Raw genomic sequence first — 20,552 nt, forward strand, 5'->3', positions numbered from 1 at the left:
AGACCTAAAAATGGCTGTCCACCAACGTTTACCATCCAACCTGACAGAACTGGAGAGGAACTGCAAGGAAGAATGGCAGAGGATCCCCAAATCCAGGTGTGAAAAACTTGTTGCATCTTTCCCAAAAAGACTCATGGCTGTATTAGATCAAAAGGGTGCTTCTACTAAATACTAAGCAAAGGGTCTGAATACTTAGGACCATGTGATATTTCAGTTTTTCTTTTTTAATAAATCTGCAAAAATTTCAACAATTCTGTGTTTTTCTGTCAATATGGGGTGCTGTGTGTACATCAACGAGGAAAAAAAATTAACTTAAATGATTTTAGCAATATAACAAAGAGTGAAAAATTTAAAGGGGTCTGAATACTTTCCATCCCCACTGTATATATATATATATATATATATATATATATATATATATATATATATATATATATACACACACACACACACAATATCTCACAAAAGTGAGTACACCCCTCACATTTTTGTAAATATTTTATTATATCTTTTCATGTGACAACACTGATGAAATTACACTTTGCTACAATGTAAAGTAGTGAGTGTACAGCTTGTATAACAGTGTAAATTTGCTGTCCCCTCAAAAAATTGGTATGTAAACTTTTGATCAGGGTCATTTGGGTAGTTTCTGTTGTGATTATGATTTAAAAAGAGTAAACACAGTTGATTGATAATAGATGGCTTCCGCCAAACACTAACTATGAGTGAAAGGAAAGTTTTTGTGTTATCATTATATTCTCTGAAAAATGGCCAAGAAATCATAAATTCTGCCAGGGTATGTAAACTTATGAGCATATGGACCTAACTGTATATATAAATGATAGAACCATTACTCTGCATTTTTCTTACACAAGTGAAACTTTATTTATATTTTGCCTCAACACCGTTTGAGTAAACTGAGACGGATACTGAAAGAAATATGATGGCTGCATTTACTGAAAATGCTTGTTCTAAATCTCTGTACGAAATGATGTATAGGGGTGTGAGTGTGTGTGTGGGGGGGAGGGTTCGCATTTAGGGGTGGAGGAAGGTTGGTTATGTTCTTAAAGAGCTGGATAGTGCACTGTATCTAGATATGTGAATTGGTTATACATACAGTATGCTAATCTCAGCAGCTAATTTTGTGAAGATGAAAAATCATTCATTTTTTTTGTAGGAATGGGCTTATATGGCATAAGGGTTAGTAGGGGCTTTAGGCTATATACAGCTCTCAGAAACAGTCGGAGCATGCAGCATTCTGAATACGGCACTACAGAATATGCTAGTGCTTGGTTAAATTGTAAACTATTATAACAGCATGACACAGCTGTGAAAATATGCCTATAATGACAATGTTGCCATCTTGTGGTTAAAATTGAAACTACAGTAGAAGATAACTATACAAATACACCAGGGATTTGCATACCTAGTAGACAGATGTTCCTCATCTTAGATTTGCATAGACATGCAAACTATTCGTGTATGGCACCGTGGCACAGTTGCTAACCGCTCCTGTATTTTTGAGGGACAATAAGACCTCATGCACACTGGACATTTGTGCATCTCTCCTAGGCGCCCTTCCTCCTGGCAGCACCGTTTGTGGCAGAAAAAAAGCTTGACCCTTGTAAACGCATGTAACACGTTTAGGTTTGTCAAGTGCTTGGACGTTAATTTCATTGGGATGAATAATCAGTTATTCTGGTCATTGAAGTGAATTTACACTCAAACGCTAAACACGCCTAACGTTTACATTGAGGCGCACACATACCGCGTCAAGCATTTTTTCTGCTAAAATGCTGCTGCTTTTGGACACGCTGGCAGTGGGGTTTTTTTCTGCCTCTAAACTCTTCTAAACGCCTACAGTGTGTGTGCATGGACATAAAGGCTAACATACAGGGGTGTTTTTGAGGCAGAAAAAAAAACGGCAGACACTCCTAACAGCAGTGTTAGAAATGTCCATTGTGTATGAGGCCTAATGGGTATTACAGATTTGTCTAATGACACTATTTAATTTTACAATATGATCTCTGTTCTTTTGGATCGTGATTAGAACATAAACTAAAGGGTATATATAAAGTTTTATATTTTTTTTATAGATTGATTAGAAATAAACATTTTTATTATATTAGAAACATATTTAATTCCCCTAAACGGTCAGACCTTAAAACTTAATTGCTCAAAAATAAAATTTTCCATTATTGTGAAAAAAAAAGTCCAAAACTGTTTCCTTTTATGTTATAGAAACTTGTACTGAAAGAAATATGTAGTCTGGAAGCTGATTGGCTCTCTGGCTTCTTGTGTACAAGATGGGAAGCAAAGTGACTTCTCTCTAAAAAAATAGAGGCGGCAACCCAAAAAAAAAAAAATACAGAAACTTAGCATTTTAACCTTTTCCTACTTTATTCAAAATGCAACAGAAAGTTTTGACTTTTTCGTACACTTTTTTCCTTAGATATAAGACCTATATCAGTGTGGTTAGCTAAATGCAAAAAATCTTATCGGGGTATGCCGAAGTTTCTATGTATAGTTCATAAATATATGGCATATTATGCTCTGCTTCTGGCTTAGTAGTGCTGCATAGCAATGCTGCCTTGCCCACATACTCAACATATTTATTCTATTTGTTTTTTCTGTTTTGTTTTTTCCATTTAGAAAATTTCTGCAGTATGAAGAAAAGGAAAGCATATTCACTATGGATCACTTTCCCTTGTGGTACCGGCGGGCGGCAGAACATCCTCCGGGGAGCTTTGTCTTCCATGTGCCCACTGACGACAGTCCAGGTAATGTTTCTAAACCTTTAACGATGCAGATGCTCAGCTAATTCTCATCAGACTATAGCAGTAACCACCAGATGTGTGGCATTGCTGACAAAATATATATAACTATTTCGCTAGATTTAGACATGGCAAAATGTTGTCATCTGTGTGTAACAATCCTTGTGTGATTATTTGGTTGTAGATTGGTAGCAATAATTGATCATTGACTATATAAGGCATTGAATGTTGTAGCAATGAATGAGATTAGTTTGTTAATAAGGAAAAAAATGTATAAAAGGAAAACAAATGCAACCAATAACCCGAGGACTGGTAAACTGCAATATATTACTTTTTTTCTTGGGTTTAGATTCTCTTTAAAGTGAAACTTCAGACAGATGACTAATTACACATGTCAATACATATGTGTTTACTGTACATGGCCTAGGTTCTGTAATGAAGCATAGCTATGAAGGTGACACAAATTTCTGATTCAGCAAATATTTTTCCTAGGTCACCTCGATTAATCAGCCTCATCGGCTATTACCATTAAGCAGTGCAACTGAATGTAGCTCAGTGATCTTCCTGGCTTTGTAATATGGCTTTGTAATAAATCACAAGAAAACAGTTGACATAACATGTGTAGCTGTGTTTTTCTGGAGTTTCACTTTAAGGAGAAACTGGCATTAGGCTAGAAAAAAAATAAGTTCCCTGAATGTTTTATGTAAAGCTGTTTCAGAAGAAGAAAAGAACTGTTTAAAATATGAATGAGTAGTGATCACTGGAGGGACTTCAAGCCCCTCCATCTCCTGAGTGCTAAGATATGTATATATACTGCACAACTGGAATGACACCGGTGTCTTTTTCTGTTTGGGTCCACTTACACTTCTGCAATAAAAATGTTTGCATTATATAAACTAGGTTCACAAAGCTAACACGCCAAGGTAAATATCCTTATTTTCATAAATGTGACATTTATTTTCAGTAGAGCCCAATGAAATCTGAAAATTGTAGTCACATTTCTAAGGCCCTGTTCCCATTTAGTGTGGTGACCTGCGTTTTGCCACACTGCATGAATGCAGGTCAACACTAGGACACACAGAAAACCGTTGTTTTCTATGTTTCCTGTTTGAACTGCAAGGCACCCCAGAGGTGTGGTGCAGGGAGCTGTGATAAAATGCAGACATTCTGAAATTTATCACAGCGTACAAGAACGGATTGCATGTCAAGGTACTGCTGTCACTTTGTGTACTTAAAATAAAATTAGGTTGACACAAAAAAAAGGGAGCTGTGTGATGCAATGAAACCCACATCACACCACCCCCTTTCGCCAGCTCACTGGGGCCAGAACAGAGGGCGGCCTGTACACTAAACCACTGTAGTTTGTTGTGTGGGCAGTTCGAATGGGCCTTAAAAACAAAATGTGCATTAGGCTGCTGTTAAAGCTTTGTGAATTGGGCCTAATGTGTTTTATTTTGGTAATTTTTTTTTTTTTTTTTTTTTTACATTTTTGGTTTTATTTTTCTTGAGGGTGGAGGGGAACCCAATTCCTGGAGACCATTTACATTTTTGCATTCATTGCATTAAGGCAGACTATTGAAAATAAATGGCCTACCAACGCAAAAAAACATCCCAAAATGTGCACATTGGGAAAATTTGTAACGTCATGCACTGCAACAGACTATAGTGCGTTGCCATGTGCTGCGGCACAATGTAACGCCTTAGAGGAATGGGGTGTCATTTGAAATGAATGGCACCACAAAACGTGTGATGTACATTGCTGTGTGTTGCAGTAACATGTGTGTTACCACTAAACAAGGATGTCAAAGGTCTTTTAATATGTTAAAGTAATTTCAAAAGTCATTTGCAATCATTTTAAATCTGCAGCTTTCCAGCCATGGGGGATTCCTTGTTCAGACACTTTCTGTGATGATGTCAGAGCTCTCTTCCAATTGTATTTTGCTTTGTCACCCTGTCACATGTTTCCCTGGTGGAGACTACAAGCCATAGTGCCTAAAACACATTGCATGGTTACCGTCTAGAGCAAAGAGATGCATTCGATGCTGGAGTGGGTGCATGTAGACAGGACGTAGCTGAAAGAGGCGAAGAAATAAAAAAATGAAAGATGAGATGAAAAAAGAAGATATAACAAAGGTGAAAACAGGGTTTTATGGAAAAACAAAGACACAGGAAAAACAAAATGTCATTCAGTTAAGGTTTACTTTTACACCAAGTGATACAAAACTCTCCTTGTGTTTTAGTTATGGAAAAAGTGCATCTAGTACTGAAGTGTAAAATGGACCCTTGCTTGTATTAATTCCATCTATGCTTTTTGTTTTTTAAGGCCTTATGGCCTAACAGGTTTTAGGGGAACAGCTATTGAACAGCAGAATTAACTATTAATTAAATTGTAATACAATATTGTTGTGATATGTCTGTAAAAAGATTCTCATTTATGCAGGTCATGGTATTACAGTAGTTAGTCAAAATGAACTGGACTTGTTCTGTAATGTCAAGGCAGAAAAAAAAACACTTCTTCAGTTCAAATGACTGTCGGGAATATACCCCAATATTTATGTTCACACAGGTAGCATTGACACCTTAATCCAATCACCATGACATTCATGTCCAAGAATGGGAAGGGAGGTGTGAAAGCTGTGCAATCACCTGGTTCTAAATTACATATTCCCATTCATGATGTCAGGAAGTATGCAAGGGTGTTAATTCTCAGCGTCACATGTCTGAAGGGGTGAATTGTTGCCAAATTGTTGGGGTAGAAATGGTAAAACAACATTATTTGTGAAAGGAAGATTGTGTTGAAGGCCCCCCACCCCTGTCCAGGGATGCTTGTTCCAGTTTGTCATAGATGACCTCTTTCATACCTCTTAGAACCAGTTGAGGTTCACATTTTGGACAAAGAAGACAACTGGTTTGCAAGAGGTGTAAAAGAGGTCATCTATGTCAAACTGAACAGGCTTGGGGGACATTTGACACCATCTTTCATCCACATATAATGGCATTTTAACATGTCTACCCTGGCGATTTGAAGACAATCACACATTTGAATCGAGGAATTAACACAAATGCAGGCTCCCTGACAACCAAAGATGTGATTTTGTAATTAGAACAGGGTGGTTCCACAACTTTCATGCCTCCAGTTCTGTTTTTGGACAATGGGGGGGGGGGGGGGGTTGGGACTTTAGATGAGGCACAAAAAGGAACTGGATGTAGAAAAGTCATTTGTTTAACAACCATAGACATGACATAATGTAGCCAATATAGGTATTGCAGCAAAGGTTGTAGTTACATAAACTCAGATACAACTAAGGGTAAACATGAACCATGGAAAGATATGTGGTACCGTTGCCGATATTGCTCCATGTACAAATTCAAATAAAACATTAACAAAGGATGAATGTCCTCACAGATATAGTCATTAGGGTATGCATCTTTGTAAGCTCTACGCATTTCAGGGGATACGTACCACCTCATCAGGAGCTGATGCATATGACAGTTCTGTAGAAAAAATGATATAGAACATTGAACATATAATAACCCCAATAACAGAAAATGTCAAGGGGAAAGGAGCAAAAAAAAAAGGGGGGGGGGACCATGGGAGGGGAAATGTTCATCTCCCTACTCACTTGAGGACTCGACATGTCACAGCAGAATACTGAGAGGCCAAGGAGTATCACAAATGTCTGTTTTTGGACAATCAACATCTATCTTAATACCATGGTGATTGGTGTCAGTTCTGCCTGTTTCTGACACTCATTAGAACTGAAGTAGTTGCTTAGATAAGTTTTAAAACTTCTTCAACATTACAGAACAAGTTCAGTTGAATGTGACTAATTACTACTAGCCAATGTTGCAAAAACTTTTTCCTCTTTCACTAAACTGGCAGCTGTCGCTGTATCAGTCGCACTGCTGTTCTCTGTCAACCTCCTCAATTCCCTCTTCCAGATCATAACCCCAGAGACAATGACATCGCCGAGCTCGCCATCCAGCCGCGTAATTGGGAGGAGCTGATCCCTAAGGGTACCTGAACAGGACTTATGTGCATGAGTGCTGTTCCATAAAACAAAATGCCCTTGGTGGCATCTTTTTATATCATTTAGATTTAGCATTCCATCGTCACCCTAGAACCCACCTATTACATTGTTCCATTCATCACCCATGCATTTCACTCACAAGGAGGGGGCATGGCCTGTACCAGCTCTGCCATCAAGAGCCATGACATCTAAAGGACATGAGCTTCTGAGCCTTGCTGTTGCCTCATTGTGATGTCATCATCATCATGGCGGCTGTCTTGACAGGCTCATGTAACACATGTATGTTGCATGCTGAGAGACATTAAAATAAATTTGCTCTTTGTTCCATTCTGCTCTCCCTGACCTTAATTTGAACCGATTGGTTCTTGATTAGAAAGCTGTGTCCCAGATTGCAGCTCGCCAAAATCAATTATGCTGTGTCATGCTCTTTTCATATCACTCGTCATGATAAAAGCAGCAAAAGGATAGCCAATGGTAATTCCTGTAGTTGTATGGCTTACAGTTTTTCATTACTCGCTGTACATAGTTTAAATAGATTTATTCTGCAAATTTGTTTTATCATTTAGCTTGTGAAACTACTCAACATTATAAAAGGTTTTCTGGGAAAGAATTTTGGGAAGTTCAGACCGGTGATTGGGCTGCTTCTTTTTCAGTTGATAAGATGCCCTTTGCTCTCAAGTGAACAAGCATGTGATTGGTGCTGTATAATGTCACTTGACACAGATACATTTGTTCCCGTCAAAAGGAACATTCATAACTTTCACAGAATGGCTAAGGGTCTGAGTCTTTTAGCTGCAAGGACTAGCCAGTGGCTGCAGCCAGTTGTGGCTCTTGACAAAATTGCTTCAATAGATTCATATTCAGTTCTTCATTATCTGTGTCAGTGCTCAGCAAAAAATTGACAGGACAGCAGAGGAATGCGCAGGGTCTGAGCCCTTAACCTTAACCTAAATCAGCCATGCTGAGGTCAGCTTGCCATAGAACCGCTGCCATAGGTACATCTTTGGTTCTTTGCGTACCTATGGCAGTCTACAGTGATCAGAAGCTTCATTTTGTTAAATTTCAGTTGTATTTAATTCCACCGTGGCACACTAGTCTGTATTTACCTCCATCTGTCCTCCCTTTTCTGCAGTCACAATCCCATTTTAATCCCAGTGTTTTAAGTCAGTTTGCGATGTCATGTTTTTTCATGTTGCTCGTTTTGACAGCCGTCGGGCTGCCTTGTGATGATAAATCTTTACATGCAGTAATTACCGTATCCTTTGAAGATTACATCTGCAAACATGAATCCGCTTTGCTCCATCGTGCAGTAGGAGAGGTACCACGTTTCTGTTTATGTAACCAAAAATATACAGTTTAAAGCGGCATTTTCACCGATTTCATGTTAATCGCATCCTCTCTGCAGATGTAGATGCAGGGATATGATAATTACTGTTTTTCTCTGGAGCAGTGATCAGATGAGGTGACTTGTGTCCTTACTTGCGGACTTTCTGAAGTAGGAAAAGAGTGCCGACATTTTATATCGGACGGACCAACTATGTAGTGTGAAGGTCTACCCTGGTGGGTATAAATTGAATGAATCTTTAAGGTAGGCATTATAGAGTTTTTGGTAAATTGAAAAAGATTGTTCAGATATGATACAACCAGCTATAGGGGCAGGAGATGGTTCGGAGGACAATGTGAAAAGACAACACTTGTTCTCAGCAGCAAAATCCCTTTGCCGAGAGCGGTTAGACACTGAAAACCTACTGATCCGCTCAATGGGATTCTGCAAAAAAACTGATATTTCCTAAACACACTTGTGCTTGTTCGTGTAATGCCCATAGCAAGAAAATGCCATTATACCTGTAGAGTCAAAAATACAAATTTAGTAGAGTTGGTATGGGTTTTAGTAGCCTCAGCTTAAGAATCTTTGACCTGTTTTCCTTTTTTTTAGTGAAGGTAGTTTCCATTTGCTTTGTCTTTCTACAAGGCCTCACCTGAGGTGCCCTGTCTCTATCATGTCCTCCCTGCAGGTTTCAGCTGAGGTTTCCTGTCTCCATTCTGCCACCCCTCCCCTTCCCCCATCGGGCCTTACCTGAGGTGTTTTATCTCCATTCTGCCTTCCTTCCAGGCCTCCCCTCAGTTGTCCTGTCTCCATTCTATCCTCTATTAAGATCTTGTGGTGTCCTGTCTCTTTCTTACATTCTTGTAGGCTTCACCTGAGGTGTCCTACCTACTTTCTAACCTTCTCACAAGACTCATGTAAGGTGTTCTGTCTTCATTATGCCATCCTAGCAGGCCTCACCAGAGGTGTTCTGTTTCCATTCTGACCTCCTTCCAGGCCTCACCTGAGGTATCTTGTCTCCATTCTGCTCTCCTAGTAGGACTAACCTTGTTGATTGCATTATTACAGCATGGCTACCACTTTTCCATTGCATCTGAGGGCAGTGAGCATTGTGGAATTCTCATACCTTATTTTTCCTGCCATTTTATTCTCATTTTGCAGTAAGCACTGTCGATAATTGCACAAGTGCAGCAATCATTACTTTATATTTGCATTTTTTTACAAGATGCAGTGGCAGGAAACATCATGACAAGATATCAATCAATGCATACCATCGGCCTTTTGTCATACCCTGCTCATACAATCAACTGGGTATATATGTATATAGTATATGCAGGGTGGACTGTGAGATCCTTCATCCATCACTTCACTGAGGCAACCGGTGTAATCCACCGCCATATCACCAAATCTGGCATAGTCCATTTTCCCAAAACCACCTACCAGTGTTCTGATATTTCTCCAAATTACAAGTCTTAAATTGAAATCTCACATTTGCTAATGCATAAAACTGGACTCCAGGTAGATGAAATACATACAAGCTTATTTACTTGCAAAGGGTAGAGATGATTTTATCGGTCTGCTGCTTCTCCTTTTAGTGTCCAGTCACAGGCTCTGGAGGGACAAGACCTGTAAGTGTTACTGAACTGTAGCAAAGAAAAATCAGATCTTCTTCCCTGCCATACAAGGCTGTGCTGTGTGGCAGAGCTGTGTAAATCTCAGGGATAGACAAATAGAAATCTTTTCACAGATATCATAGCTCCCTTTATGTCTTTCATCTGTGCGTATAGCTATTTGTCTGGAGTTTGACTTTATTTTTGCATAGAGATAGCATAAATACCTGAATCTGTCCTCTGTCAACCTCCTGCAACCCTGTACAGCAGCACACTGGCTAGGAGAGGGAAGTTCAGTGCTTTGTACTATTAAACTTTTATACTGCATTTTACAGTACTGTCAGTTCAACACAAAAACATGTTTACAGGAGGGCAGAGCACAGGGATATCTTCAGTAGGTATATCTGCAGAAGTGGATCAGTGCTTCTTCATTGTCCAATCACAGGTAGGGGGGCCTGAACTAGACTGTGTTGGAGAACTATAGTGTAATCTGAAGGGAGGTCTTGCAGGGGTTACTGTATCACAAGACTAGCTGAACAGAATTGCCGATCCTTTCTGAGTATTTTTCTTCTGCCAGGTAAATGCAAGAGGAACCGACATTCTGAAGGCATTCCATGAGCAAGACAAAAATTGACTTTGCTATTATGTGCTAGACATGACAAAAGGGTTTTCTAGTCCAGTGTTAGAAGATGACTCCTGACCTTAGATAAAATAATGTCCTAAAACAAATATAATATGGAATATGGAAAATTAAACTTTCACCACCTATAACAAAACTGCCAAATTTAGCTGTTATCCATCACAGATGAAGCTCTCACCCATCAGTGGAATCGGCAGTTGCGACGCAGCTTATGATGTTGCAAAGGATAGCTCTGCCCCAGAGCTGGATGGGAGCCTCTGCTGTGGCAGCCATTGTGATAGGGCCACTTTAAGCACCTGTACTTCCTGAATAAGGACAGTCAGCTATATCACAACTGTGGCTGATGGTATTTTGCATTCTTACAGATGCTGGCCCCAAGTCGGAAGTTGTGACTGTTAGCACCCATATCGCTGTCACCGTGCACAACAAGACTGCTATCGCTGCAGGTAGGATTGTATTTGGATTGTTGGATATCATTTATGGGTTTTTTGTTTCATATATCAGAAAAAACAGACCATTTGGGGTTTAAGTGGTATCCTTTATTGGCTAACTTAAAGTGGAAGTCCATGCAAAAACGAAAATCCCTGCATCTATAGCCACTAACATTCTAGCACTAACCTATCTAGCCCTGAAAAGAAAAAATCTGTATACATACCTTTTCTGTAGGCGATCCAACCTGATCTCCAGTGGCGGAAGCTCTGCTGAGTACACGTCCAACAACGGCTGTGAAATTAATGGGAAGTGACGTCACCCATAGAGTTACTATGGGGCTTCCATTGACGGACGTGTCCTCTGCACCCACCTACACAGCGAAGCCGCGGCTGACAGTTCAGTGTGGGATCAGAGCTTCCGCCACTGGAGATCGGGTCGGATTGCCTGCAGAAAAGGTAAGTATACTGATTTTTTCTTTTCAGGGCTAGATAGGCTAGTGTTAGAATGTTGGTGGCTATAGATGCAGGGAATTTAGTTTTTGCATGGACTTCCACTTTAAAGCTGAACTCCAGGCAGATATAAAAAACACAAAATAATTCAGTGCTGTAATCATTAATGCATCAATAAATGTAATTTCTTTAATGCAAGCAGTATAAGTACCTGAACTGACCTAATGGCAACCTCGGGCAGTCCCTGTACAGCAGAGCTGGAGAGTAAGAGGAAGAAGCAGTACAAGGAGGCAATCAGTTCATGTGGAGCATGCTAAGAGGAGATAGCAGAAAGACGAGCTCATCACTGTGCTGTTTCTCCCTTCATTGTTGACAACAAAGCTGATTTTGTTATTCTTTTAATGGGCTATTTTTTTTTTTATCTTGTAATTTTTGGCTGGTGTTCAGCTTTAAATTATTAAAGATGCACGTTTCTGGGACTTGGGTCCCTTTCACTGGTATTATAGAATTGGATGATGCCTAAGGAAGGGACCCTAACTCTTAATGTTAGCCCAAATAAAACTTGTCGCTTAAACTCCAACATTTGTGCATTAAATAATGACTAATGTATGTTATGGAAATTCTAACAATGAACTTCTCTTATTTGCTACCCTATGGTTTGTTAAATATATCATGAGGAAGCTCTTGGTTAGCATTGGAGAGCATATTAACAACCTTAGCCAGACAGAATCTGGAGCAGCTGTGCATGGCAACAAATCAGCTTCTAGCTTTCATTTAAAACCCTAAGACCCCTTTCACACTGGGGCGGTTTGCAGGCGGTATTGCGCTAAAAATACCGCCTGCAAACCGCCCCTAAACAGCCTCCGCTGTTTGTTCAGTGTGAAAGCCCGAGGGCTTTCACACTGAAGCGGTGCGCAGGCAGGGCGGTGAAAAAAGTCCTGCAAACCGCTTTTTTGGAGCAGTGAAGGAGCGGTGTATTCACCGCTCCTTCACCGCTCCTGCCCATTGAAATCAATGGGACAGCGCGGCTATACCTCGGCAATACCGCGGCTATAGCCGCGCTGTACGAGGGATTTTAACCCTTTTTCGGCCGCCAGCGGGGGTTAAAACCGCCCCGCTAGCGACCAAATACCGCTGCAAGAACGACGGTACAGCAGCGCTAAAAATAGCGCTGTTGTACCGCCGACGCCCCCACCGCCCCAGTGTGAAAGGGGCCTAACTGAACAAGCTAAAGTTAAAGCTGATTGGTTACAATGTACAGCTGCTCCAGATTCTGGCTGCTACAATCTTAGCACATCCCCACAATATTGTAGTGTTTTTCAACATTTTAAACTCTTTCACAATAAGGATCCAAGTGCATTAATATTTTTTGTAATCGATAGTGTGTATGTATAATAATTGGAGGAGTACCCATTTGAGGAGAGCAGTCTCCCAGAAATACTGTAGATGAAATGGGTGTACAGGTTTGATACCTGGCATCCTAGGGGATTAAATGTCAATTTGAACCTCAATTGCTTCATAACCGCAGACTGAATGGGTAATATTATATAGATATGTGGTGTTTTTATTGTTGATCAATTTTTCCCCTCACACTTTTTATGAATATATTTTAGACATACTCATTTTAACATTGTCTTTTTTCTATTTTGCTGCTATTTAAGAGTTTTTAATTAAAATAAGAGGGTGATGGGAGCAGAGGCAAAGATCATCCTTAAGTCTGTAGTATTTATATTCAGACTACCCATAGTGGGTTAATAAAGTGGTATAAATACATTGTTTCCCTGGGAGGGTGCTTAAATAAGTGCTTGAAGTGGTTGTAAACCCTTACTTATACTCTGTGAAGTGACTGGCCTCAGGTAATACACAACGATTAAACAAATGCTCCTACATTTTATTTTATTTTAATTAATTAATTAATTAATTAATTAATTTTTTTTTTTGTGCAACCCGTCTTCCTCTACAGCCATTCATACTACAGATTTTGTACAGTTTTCTGGGCTGTCAGAAAACAGGTGGCTGGGAGCTAAAGTTAGTAAAGTGTTATTAAACCTACAACAGTAAAATCAGTCTGTATATGCAGTAAAGCATGCTTGTTATACTCACTGTGCAACCTAAGGGGTTAATCCTCTGCATTGTGTAAAAAGGCTGTTTGATCCTGTCTTCTCAGATCTCCCCCTTCTTTTACTGCCCCCAATCCATCTCATGTTAGTACAGAACCTTGGGGGCACTCTACACATGCTCAGTTTGGTGTGTATTGCTAGGTTTTTTTTTTCTTTTGGGAGGGTGCATGTGATCAGCACAGGGCCCTGTATAGACAGAGGGTCAGGAGTCCTGCAGCATCATAGGACAGTCAAAGCAGAATGAAAACTCCTCCTACAAGCTTTACCCAGCGCTCGGTAGGACACTGATAGAAGTCACAAGACTGCTATATACTGCTGAGGAGAAAATATATTTAGCAGTTTATATTTACTAAAATACAGGTGCATCTCATAAAATTAGAATATCATCAAAAAGTTCATTAATTTCAGTAATTCAATTCAAAAAGTGAAACTCATATATTTTATATAGATGTGCTAAGTGGGGTACACACTATAAGAATATCGGGGCTGAATGTACCCTTAGCCTTAACACACAGAATGATATATTTCAAGCATTTCTTTCTTTTGTTTTTGATGATTATGGCTTACAGCTAGTGAAACCCCAAAATTCAGTATCTAAGAAAATTAGAAAATTACGTAAGACCAATAAAAAAAGGATTTTTAATACATAAATGTTGGCTTACTGAAAAGTATGTCCACGTACAGTATAGTATACACTCAATACTTGGTCGGGGCTCCTTTTGCATTAATTACTGCATCAATGCTTCCCTCTGCTAACCAGCTTTATGGAGATGCTGATTTCATTTTCCAGCAGGACTTGGCACCTGCCCACACTGCCAAAAGTACAAATACCAGGTTTAATGATCATGGTATCACTGTGCTTGATTGGCCAGCAAACTTGCCTGATCTAAACTCCATAGAGCACAGGTGTCAAACTGGCAGACCTCCAGCTGTTGCAGAACTACAAGTCCCATGAGGCATTGCATGGCTGATAGTTACAAGCATGACTCCCAAAGCAGAGGCATGATGGGACTTGTAGTTTCTCAGCAGCTGGAGGGCCGCCAGTTAAACATCCCTGCCATAGAGAATCTGTGGGGTATTGTCAAGAGAAAGATGAGACACCAGACCCAACAATGCAGATGAGCTGAAGGCCGCTATCAAAGTAACTTGGGCTATCATAACACCTCAGCAGTGCCACAGGCTGATCCCCTCCATGCCACGCTACATTGATGCAGTAATTCATGCAAAAGGAGCCCTGACCAAGTATTGAGTGCATACTATACTGTACATGGACATACTTTTCAGTAGAGCTGCACAATTAATCGTTAAAAAATCACAATCTCGATTCAAACCCCCTCACGATCTTAATCCAGCATTTACATGATTCATTCATGTAAGTGCAGAGCCGTTCTCTATTCACTCAGAGCTGTCTAAAAAAAAAAAAAAGCCACAATTATCAGTGCTGGGAGATAACTATAAACAAATTATCTTTTGGTTCTTTTAGATTAAAGGAATTAACTTTGGTCTGTAAATGAGGTCAGTTTAATCACTTAAAGACTAAACCTTTTTCTGACACTTGTTGCTTACAACTTAAAATTGATATTTTCTGCTAGAAAATTACTTAGAACCCCAAACATTATATATATATTTTTTAGCAGAGACCCTAGAGAATAAAATGGCGGTTTTTGCAATATTTTATGTCACACTGTGTTTGTGTTTGTCTTTCAAACGCAGTTTTTTGGGAAAAAATACACTTCAATGAATTAAAAATAAAATAAAATAAACCGTAAAGTTAGCCCAATTGTTTTGTATAATGTGAATGATGATGTTATGCCACGAGAATCGTGATCTTTATTCTAAGCAAAAATATTGATTCTCTTTTTATCTAGAATTGTGCAGCTCCTCTACTTTTTAGTAAGCCAACATTTCTGTATTCAAAATCCTTTTTTTGTTGGTCTTATGTAATATTCTAATTTTCTGAGATACTGAAATTTGGGTTTTCACTAGCTGTAAGTCATAGTCATCAAAATTAAAAGAAAGAAATGCTTGAAATATATCAGTCTGTGTGTAACGCATCTACATAATATATATGAGTTTCACTTTTTTAATTGAATTACTGAAATAAATTAACATTTTGATGATATTCTAATTTTATGAGATGCACCTGTAATTGCATTTCCATGTTCTGTGTACTATGGGGGACCAGATATAGTGAATGCAGGCTCCTGGGTTTAGTAACACTTTAAACTCTGCAGAGCTCAGTGAGGAGAGCTGAGAGCTGATTGGAGGGAAGGGGCACACCCCATTCATACAGCACACAGGAACACAGCTGAGGCTGTCAATCACAGGATGTGTGCTGGAACTCCCTTCCCTCACCTCTCCCCTTCTCTGTCACCTTTTTTCTGTTGGTGTCAGGGCTACCTTTCAGAAGTGACTCATGCTGGCAGCAGAGGAATGAGGCAGCAGACAGAAATGATACTTAGTGATCTGGATTGAGACAAGGACACTCTATAGAGGGATATGCTTTGCTTATACATTGTATTTCATGTCAGAAGTTTACAACCACTTTAATTTTAGAGTTTGGGAATTTAGTTTTAGCGTTTATATTTGATATTTTAATTTGTGAAATGATGAAGAAGGATCAGTAAATGCCATACCTAGAACTCTTTAATATATTTTATATACATATTTTAATAAATACAGTTTAGTGCTATGATGGTCTCCCTCTTCTGTTACAGTGGGACAAAAAAGTATTTAGTCAGCCACCAATTGTGCAAGTTCTCCCACTTAAAATGATGAGAGAGGCCTGTAATTGTCATCATAGGTATACCTCAATTATGAGAGACAAAATGTAGAAACAAATCCAGACAATCACATTGTCTGATTTTTGAAAGAATTTATTTGCAAATTATGGTGGAAAATAAGTATTTGGTCACCTACAAACAAGCAAGATTTCTGGCACTCACAAACCTGTATCTTCTTCTTTAAGAGGCTCCTCTGTCCTCCATTACCTGTATTAATAGCACCTGTTTGAACTTGTTATCAGTATAAAAGACACCTGTCCACAACCTCAAACAGTCACACTCCAAACTCCACTATGGTGAAGACCAAAGAGCTGTCGAAAGACACCAGAAACAAAATTGTAGACCTGCACCAGGCTGGGAAGACTGAATCTGCAATAGGCAAGCAGCTTGGTGTGAAGAAATCAACTGAGGGAGCAATAATTAGAAAATGGAAGACATACAAGACCACTGATAATCTCCCTCGATCTGGGGCTCCACACAAAATATCACCCCGTGGGGTCAAAATGATCACAAGAACGGTGAGCAAAAATCCCAGAACCACACGGGGGGACCTAGTGAATGACCTACAGAAAGCTGGGACCAACGTAACAAAGGCTACCATCAGTAACACTACGCCGCCAGGGACTCAGATCCTGCAGTGCCAGACGTGTACCACTGCTTAAGCCAGTACATGTCCGGGCCCGTCTGAGGTTTGCTCGAGAGGATTTGGATGATTCAGAAGAAGATTGGTAGAATGTCATATGGTCAGATGAAACCAAAGTAGAACTGTTTGGTAGAAACACAACTCGTCATGTTTGGAAGAGAGAGAATGCTGAGTTGCAACCAAAGAACACCATACCTACTGTGAAGCATGGGGTGGCAACATCATGCTTTGGGGCTGTTTCTCTGCAAAGGGAACAGGACAACTGATCCGTGTACATGAAAGAATGAATGGGGCCATGTAGCGTGAGATTTTGAGTGCAAACCTCCTCCCATCAGCAAGGGCATTGAAGATGAAACGTGGCTGGGTCTTTCAGCATGACAATGATCCCAAACACACCGCCCGGGCAACGAAGGAGTGGCTTCGTAAGAAGCATTTCAAGGTCCTGGAGTGGCCTAGCCAGTCTCCAGATCTCAACCCCATAGAAAACCTTTGGAGGGAGTTGAAAGTCTGTGTTGCCCAGCAACAGCCCCAAAACATCACTGCTCTAGAGGAGATCTGCATGGAGGAATGGGCCAATATACCAGCAACAGTGTGTGACAACTTTGTGAAGACTTACAAAAAACGTTTGACCTCTGTCATTGCCAACAAAGGATATATAACAAAGTATTAAAATGAACTTTTGATATCCACCAAATACTTATTTTCCACCATAATTTGCAAATAAATTCTTTCAAAAATCAGACAGTGTGATTGTCTGGATTTGTTTCCAGATTTTGTCTCGAATAGTTGAGGTATACCTATGATGACAATTACAGGCCTCTCTGATCTTTTTAAGTGGCAGAACTTGCACAATTGGTGGCTGACTAAATACTTTTTTGCCCCACTGTATGCAACATACATACATATATATGTGTGTGTGTGTGTGTGTGTGTGTGTGTGTGTGTATATCTATCTATATATAGATATAGAGTATCTCACAAAAGTGAGTATACCCCTCACATTTTTGTAAATATTTTATTATATCTTTTCATGTGACAACACTGAGGAAATGACACTTTGATCTAATGTAAAGTAGTGAGTGTACAGCTTGTATAAAAGTGTAAATTTGCTGTCCCCTAAAAATAACTCAACACACACAGTCATTAATGTCTAAACCGCTGGCAAAAAAAGTGAGTACACCCCTAAGTGAAAATGTCCAAATTGGGCCCAATAAGCCATTTTCCCTCCCCGATGTTATGTGACTCATTAGTGGTACAAGGTCTCAGGTGTGAATGGGGAGAAGGTGTGTTAAATTTGGTGTTATCGCTCTCACTCTCTCATACTAGTCACTGGAAGTTCAACATGGCACCTCATGGCAAAGAACACTCTGAGGATCTGAAAAAAAGAATTGTTGCTCTACATAAAGATGGCCTAGGCTATAAGAAGATTGCCAAGACCCTGAAACTTAGCTGCAGCACGGTGACCAAGACCATACAGCGTTTTAACAGGACAGGTTCCAATCAAAACAGGCCTCGCCTTAGTCGACCAAGGAAGTTGAGTGCACGTGCTCAGCGTCATATCCAGAGGTTGTCTTTGGGAAATAGACGTGTGAGTGCTGCCATCATTGCTGCAGAGGTTGAATGGGGTGGGGGGTCAGCCTGTCAGTGCTCACACCATACACCGCACACTGCATCAAATTGGTCTGCATGGCAGTCATCCCAGAAGGAAGCCTCTTCTAAAGATGATGCACAAAAGAGCCCGCAAACAGTTTGCTGAAGACAAGTAGACTAAAGACACGGATTACTGGAACCATGTCCTGTGGTCTGATGATACCAAGATAAACTTATTTGGTTCAGATGGTGTCAAGTGTGTGTGGCGGCAACTAGGTGAGGAGTACAAAGACAAGTGTGTCTTGTCTACAGTCAAGCATGGTGGTGGGAGTGTCATGGTCTGGGGCTGCATGAGTGCTGCCGGCACTGGGGAGCTACAGTTCATTGAGGGAACCATGAATGCCAACATATAAAATACTGAAGCAGAGCATGACCCCCCTCCCTTCCGAGACTGGGTTGCAGGGCAGTATTCCAACATAACGACCCCAAACACACCTCCAAGACGAACACTCCCTTGCTAAAGAAGCTGAGGGTAAAAGTGATGGACTGGCCAAGCATGTCTCCAGACCTAAACCCTATTGAGCATCTGAGGGACATCCTCAAATGGAAGGTGGAGGAGTGCAAAGTCTCTAACATCCACCAGCTCCGTGATATCGTCATGGAGGAGTGGAAGAGGAAAACAAAGAAACAAGAGAGCGCACCAGCCTAGCGCATTATCCTTGGCAAATTTTAATAAATTAAAAACAAGGTAAAAAGCTACTCACAAAAGTCGCAGGTAAAATAGCATATCAAACGCACAAAGGCAATAGTTCCAGTGGTAGGCAGCTATCCAGGTCCCAGGAGGGAGGCACACTATTGCCTTTGTGCGTTTGATATGCTATTTTACCTGCGACTTTTGTGAGTAGCTTTTTACCTTGTTTTTAATTTATTAAAATTTGCCAAGGATAATGCGCTAGGCTGGTGCGCTCTCTTGTTTCTTTGTTTTTCACTATTAGGATAATCCCATCCTTCGAGAGCAGCAAAGCCGAAGCCCATAGCCCCTCTTGAATCTCTTTAGCTAACACACCAGTGCGCAAGAGTACTTTTTTCGTGTTTCTATACAAGGAGTGGAAGAGGACTCCAGTGGCAACCTGTGAAGCTCTGGTGAACTCCATGGCTAAGAGGGTTAAGGCAGTGCTGGAAAATTATTGGTGGCCACACAAAATATTGACATTTTGGGCCCAATTTGAACAATTTCATTTAGGGGTGTACTCACTTTTGTTGGCAGCAGTTTAGACAATAATGGCTGTATGTTGAGTTATTTTGAGGGGACAGCAAATTTACAGTTATACAAGCTGTACACTCACTACTTTATATTGTAGCAAAGTGTAATTTCATCAGTGTTGTCACATGAAAAGATATAATAAAATATTTACAAAAATGTGAGAGGTGTGCTCACTTTTGTTAGATACTGTATATAAACCGCATTGGAGTTAATAGAACCAGGGCCGTCTTTACCGCAGGGTAAACGGGGCAGCTGCCCAGGGCCCTGTCACTGTTTGGGGCCCAAAGCAGAGCTGCCCGTTAAGCCTCCGTGCTGCCCACAAATTGGCACATCGGCGCTGAAAATCCCCACACACAGTCTGTCACTGTCATCAGCGGTGTGCACACAGTGCAGCAGTGCCAATGCTGCATTTTTTCGAACGAGGAGCGGGCCGTGGGTGGAGGGTCCTTGAGCTCCACTGACATTCTGGCCCTGCCCCTTGCTACGCGTGCACAGTGTACCTGATCGGAGGAGCGGAGGCCTCGATAGGAGGAGTCAGACCGTGGCACGGAGTGGAATGCTGCTTGGTGCCTGGTCAAGTGAAACTAGCAGTGTTTGTGGAGAATTGATCGGAGCTGAGATTGCCAGGACAAGGTAGGTCTTCTTTCTCCTCCCCTGGCTCCTGCTCCCCATCCCCATGCTATGTGTAAAATATTAGAAAGTTTAAAAACGCTGACCATACCCACAGTCCAGGCTGAGTGAGACTGTGGCTGTATTTTTTTTTTACAGAGCACACAGCATAATTTACAGCACATTACTGTCTGTATTTAACTGCTTGATTGGCTTATTTTGGGCCTGGCTGGTTCACATGTATGTGTTTTGGCGGCCCACGTTTGCGCAGGCACAGCAGC

General features: G+C 40.5%; 1 protein-coding gene across 5 annotated transcripts in view; it reads left to right on the forward strand.

Moving 5' to 3' along the window:
• CACNA2D4 (calcium voltage-gated channel auxiliary subunit alpha2delta 4) overlaps positions 1-20,552 on the forward strand; it is a 374,858-nt gene that overhangs the window by 130,027 nt on the left and 224,279 nt on the right. For 3 of the 5 annotated variants that reach the window (XM_073621593.1, XM_073621591.1, XM_073621592.1), the window contains 3 exons: positions 2,653-2,780; positions 6,717-6,791; positions 10,748-10,828. In XM_073621593.1, the coding sequence (XP_073477694.1) occupies positions 2,653-2,780; positions 6,717-6,791; positions 10,748-10,828 (284 nt within the window). The remainder of the gene's footprint in view (positions 1-2,652; positions 2,781-6,716; positions 6,792-10,747; positions 10,829-20,552) is intronic. The other 2 variants (XM_073621594.1, XM_073621595.1) reach the window with 1 other exon arrangement.

Source organism: Aquarana catesbeiana, linkage group LG03, assembly GCF_042186555.1.
Source record: "Aquarana catesbeiana isolate 2022-GZ linkage group LG03, ASM4218655v1, whole genome shotgun sequence".
Classification (NCBI taxonomy): domain Eukaryota; kingdom Metazoa; phylum Chordata; class Amphibia; order Anura; family Ranidae; genus Aquarana; species Aquarana catesbeiana.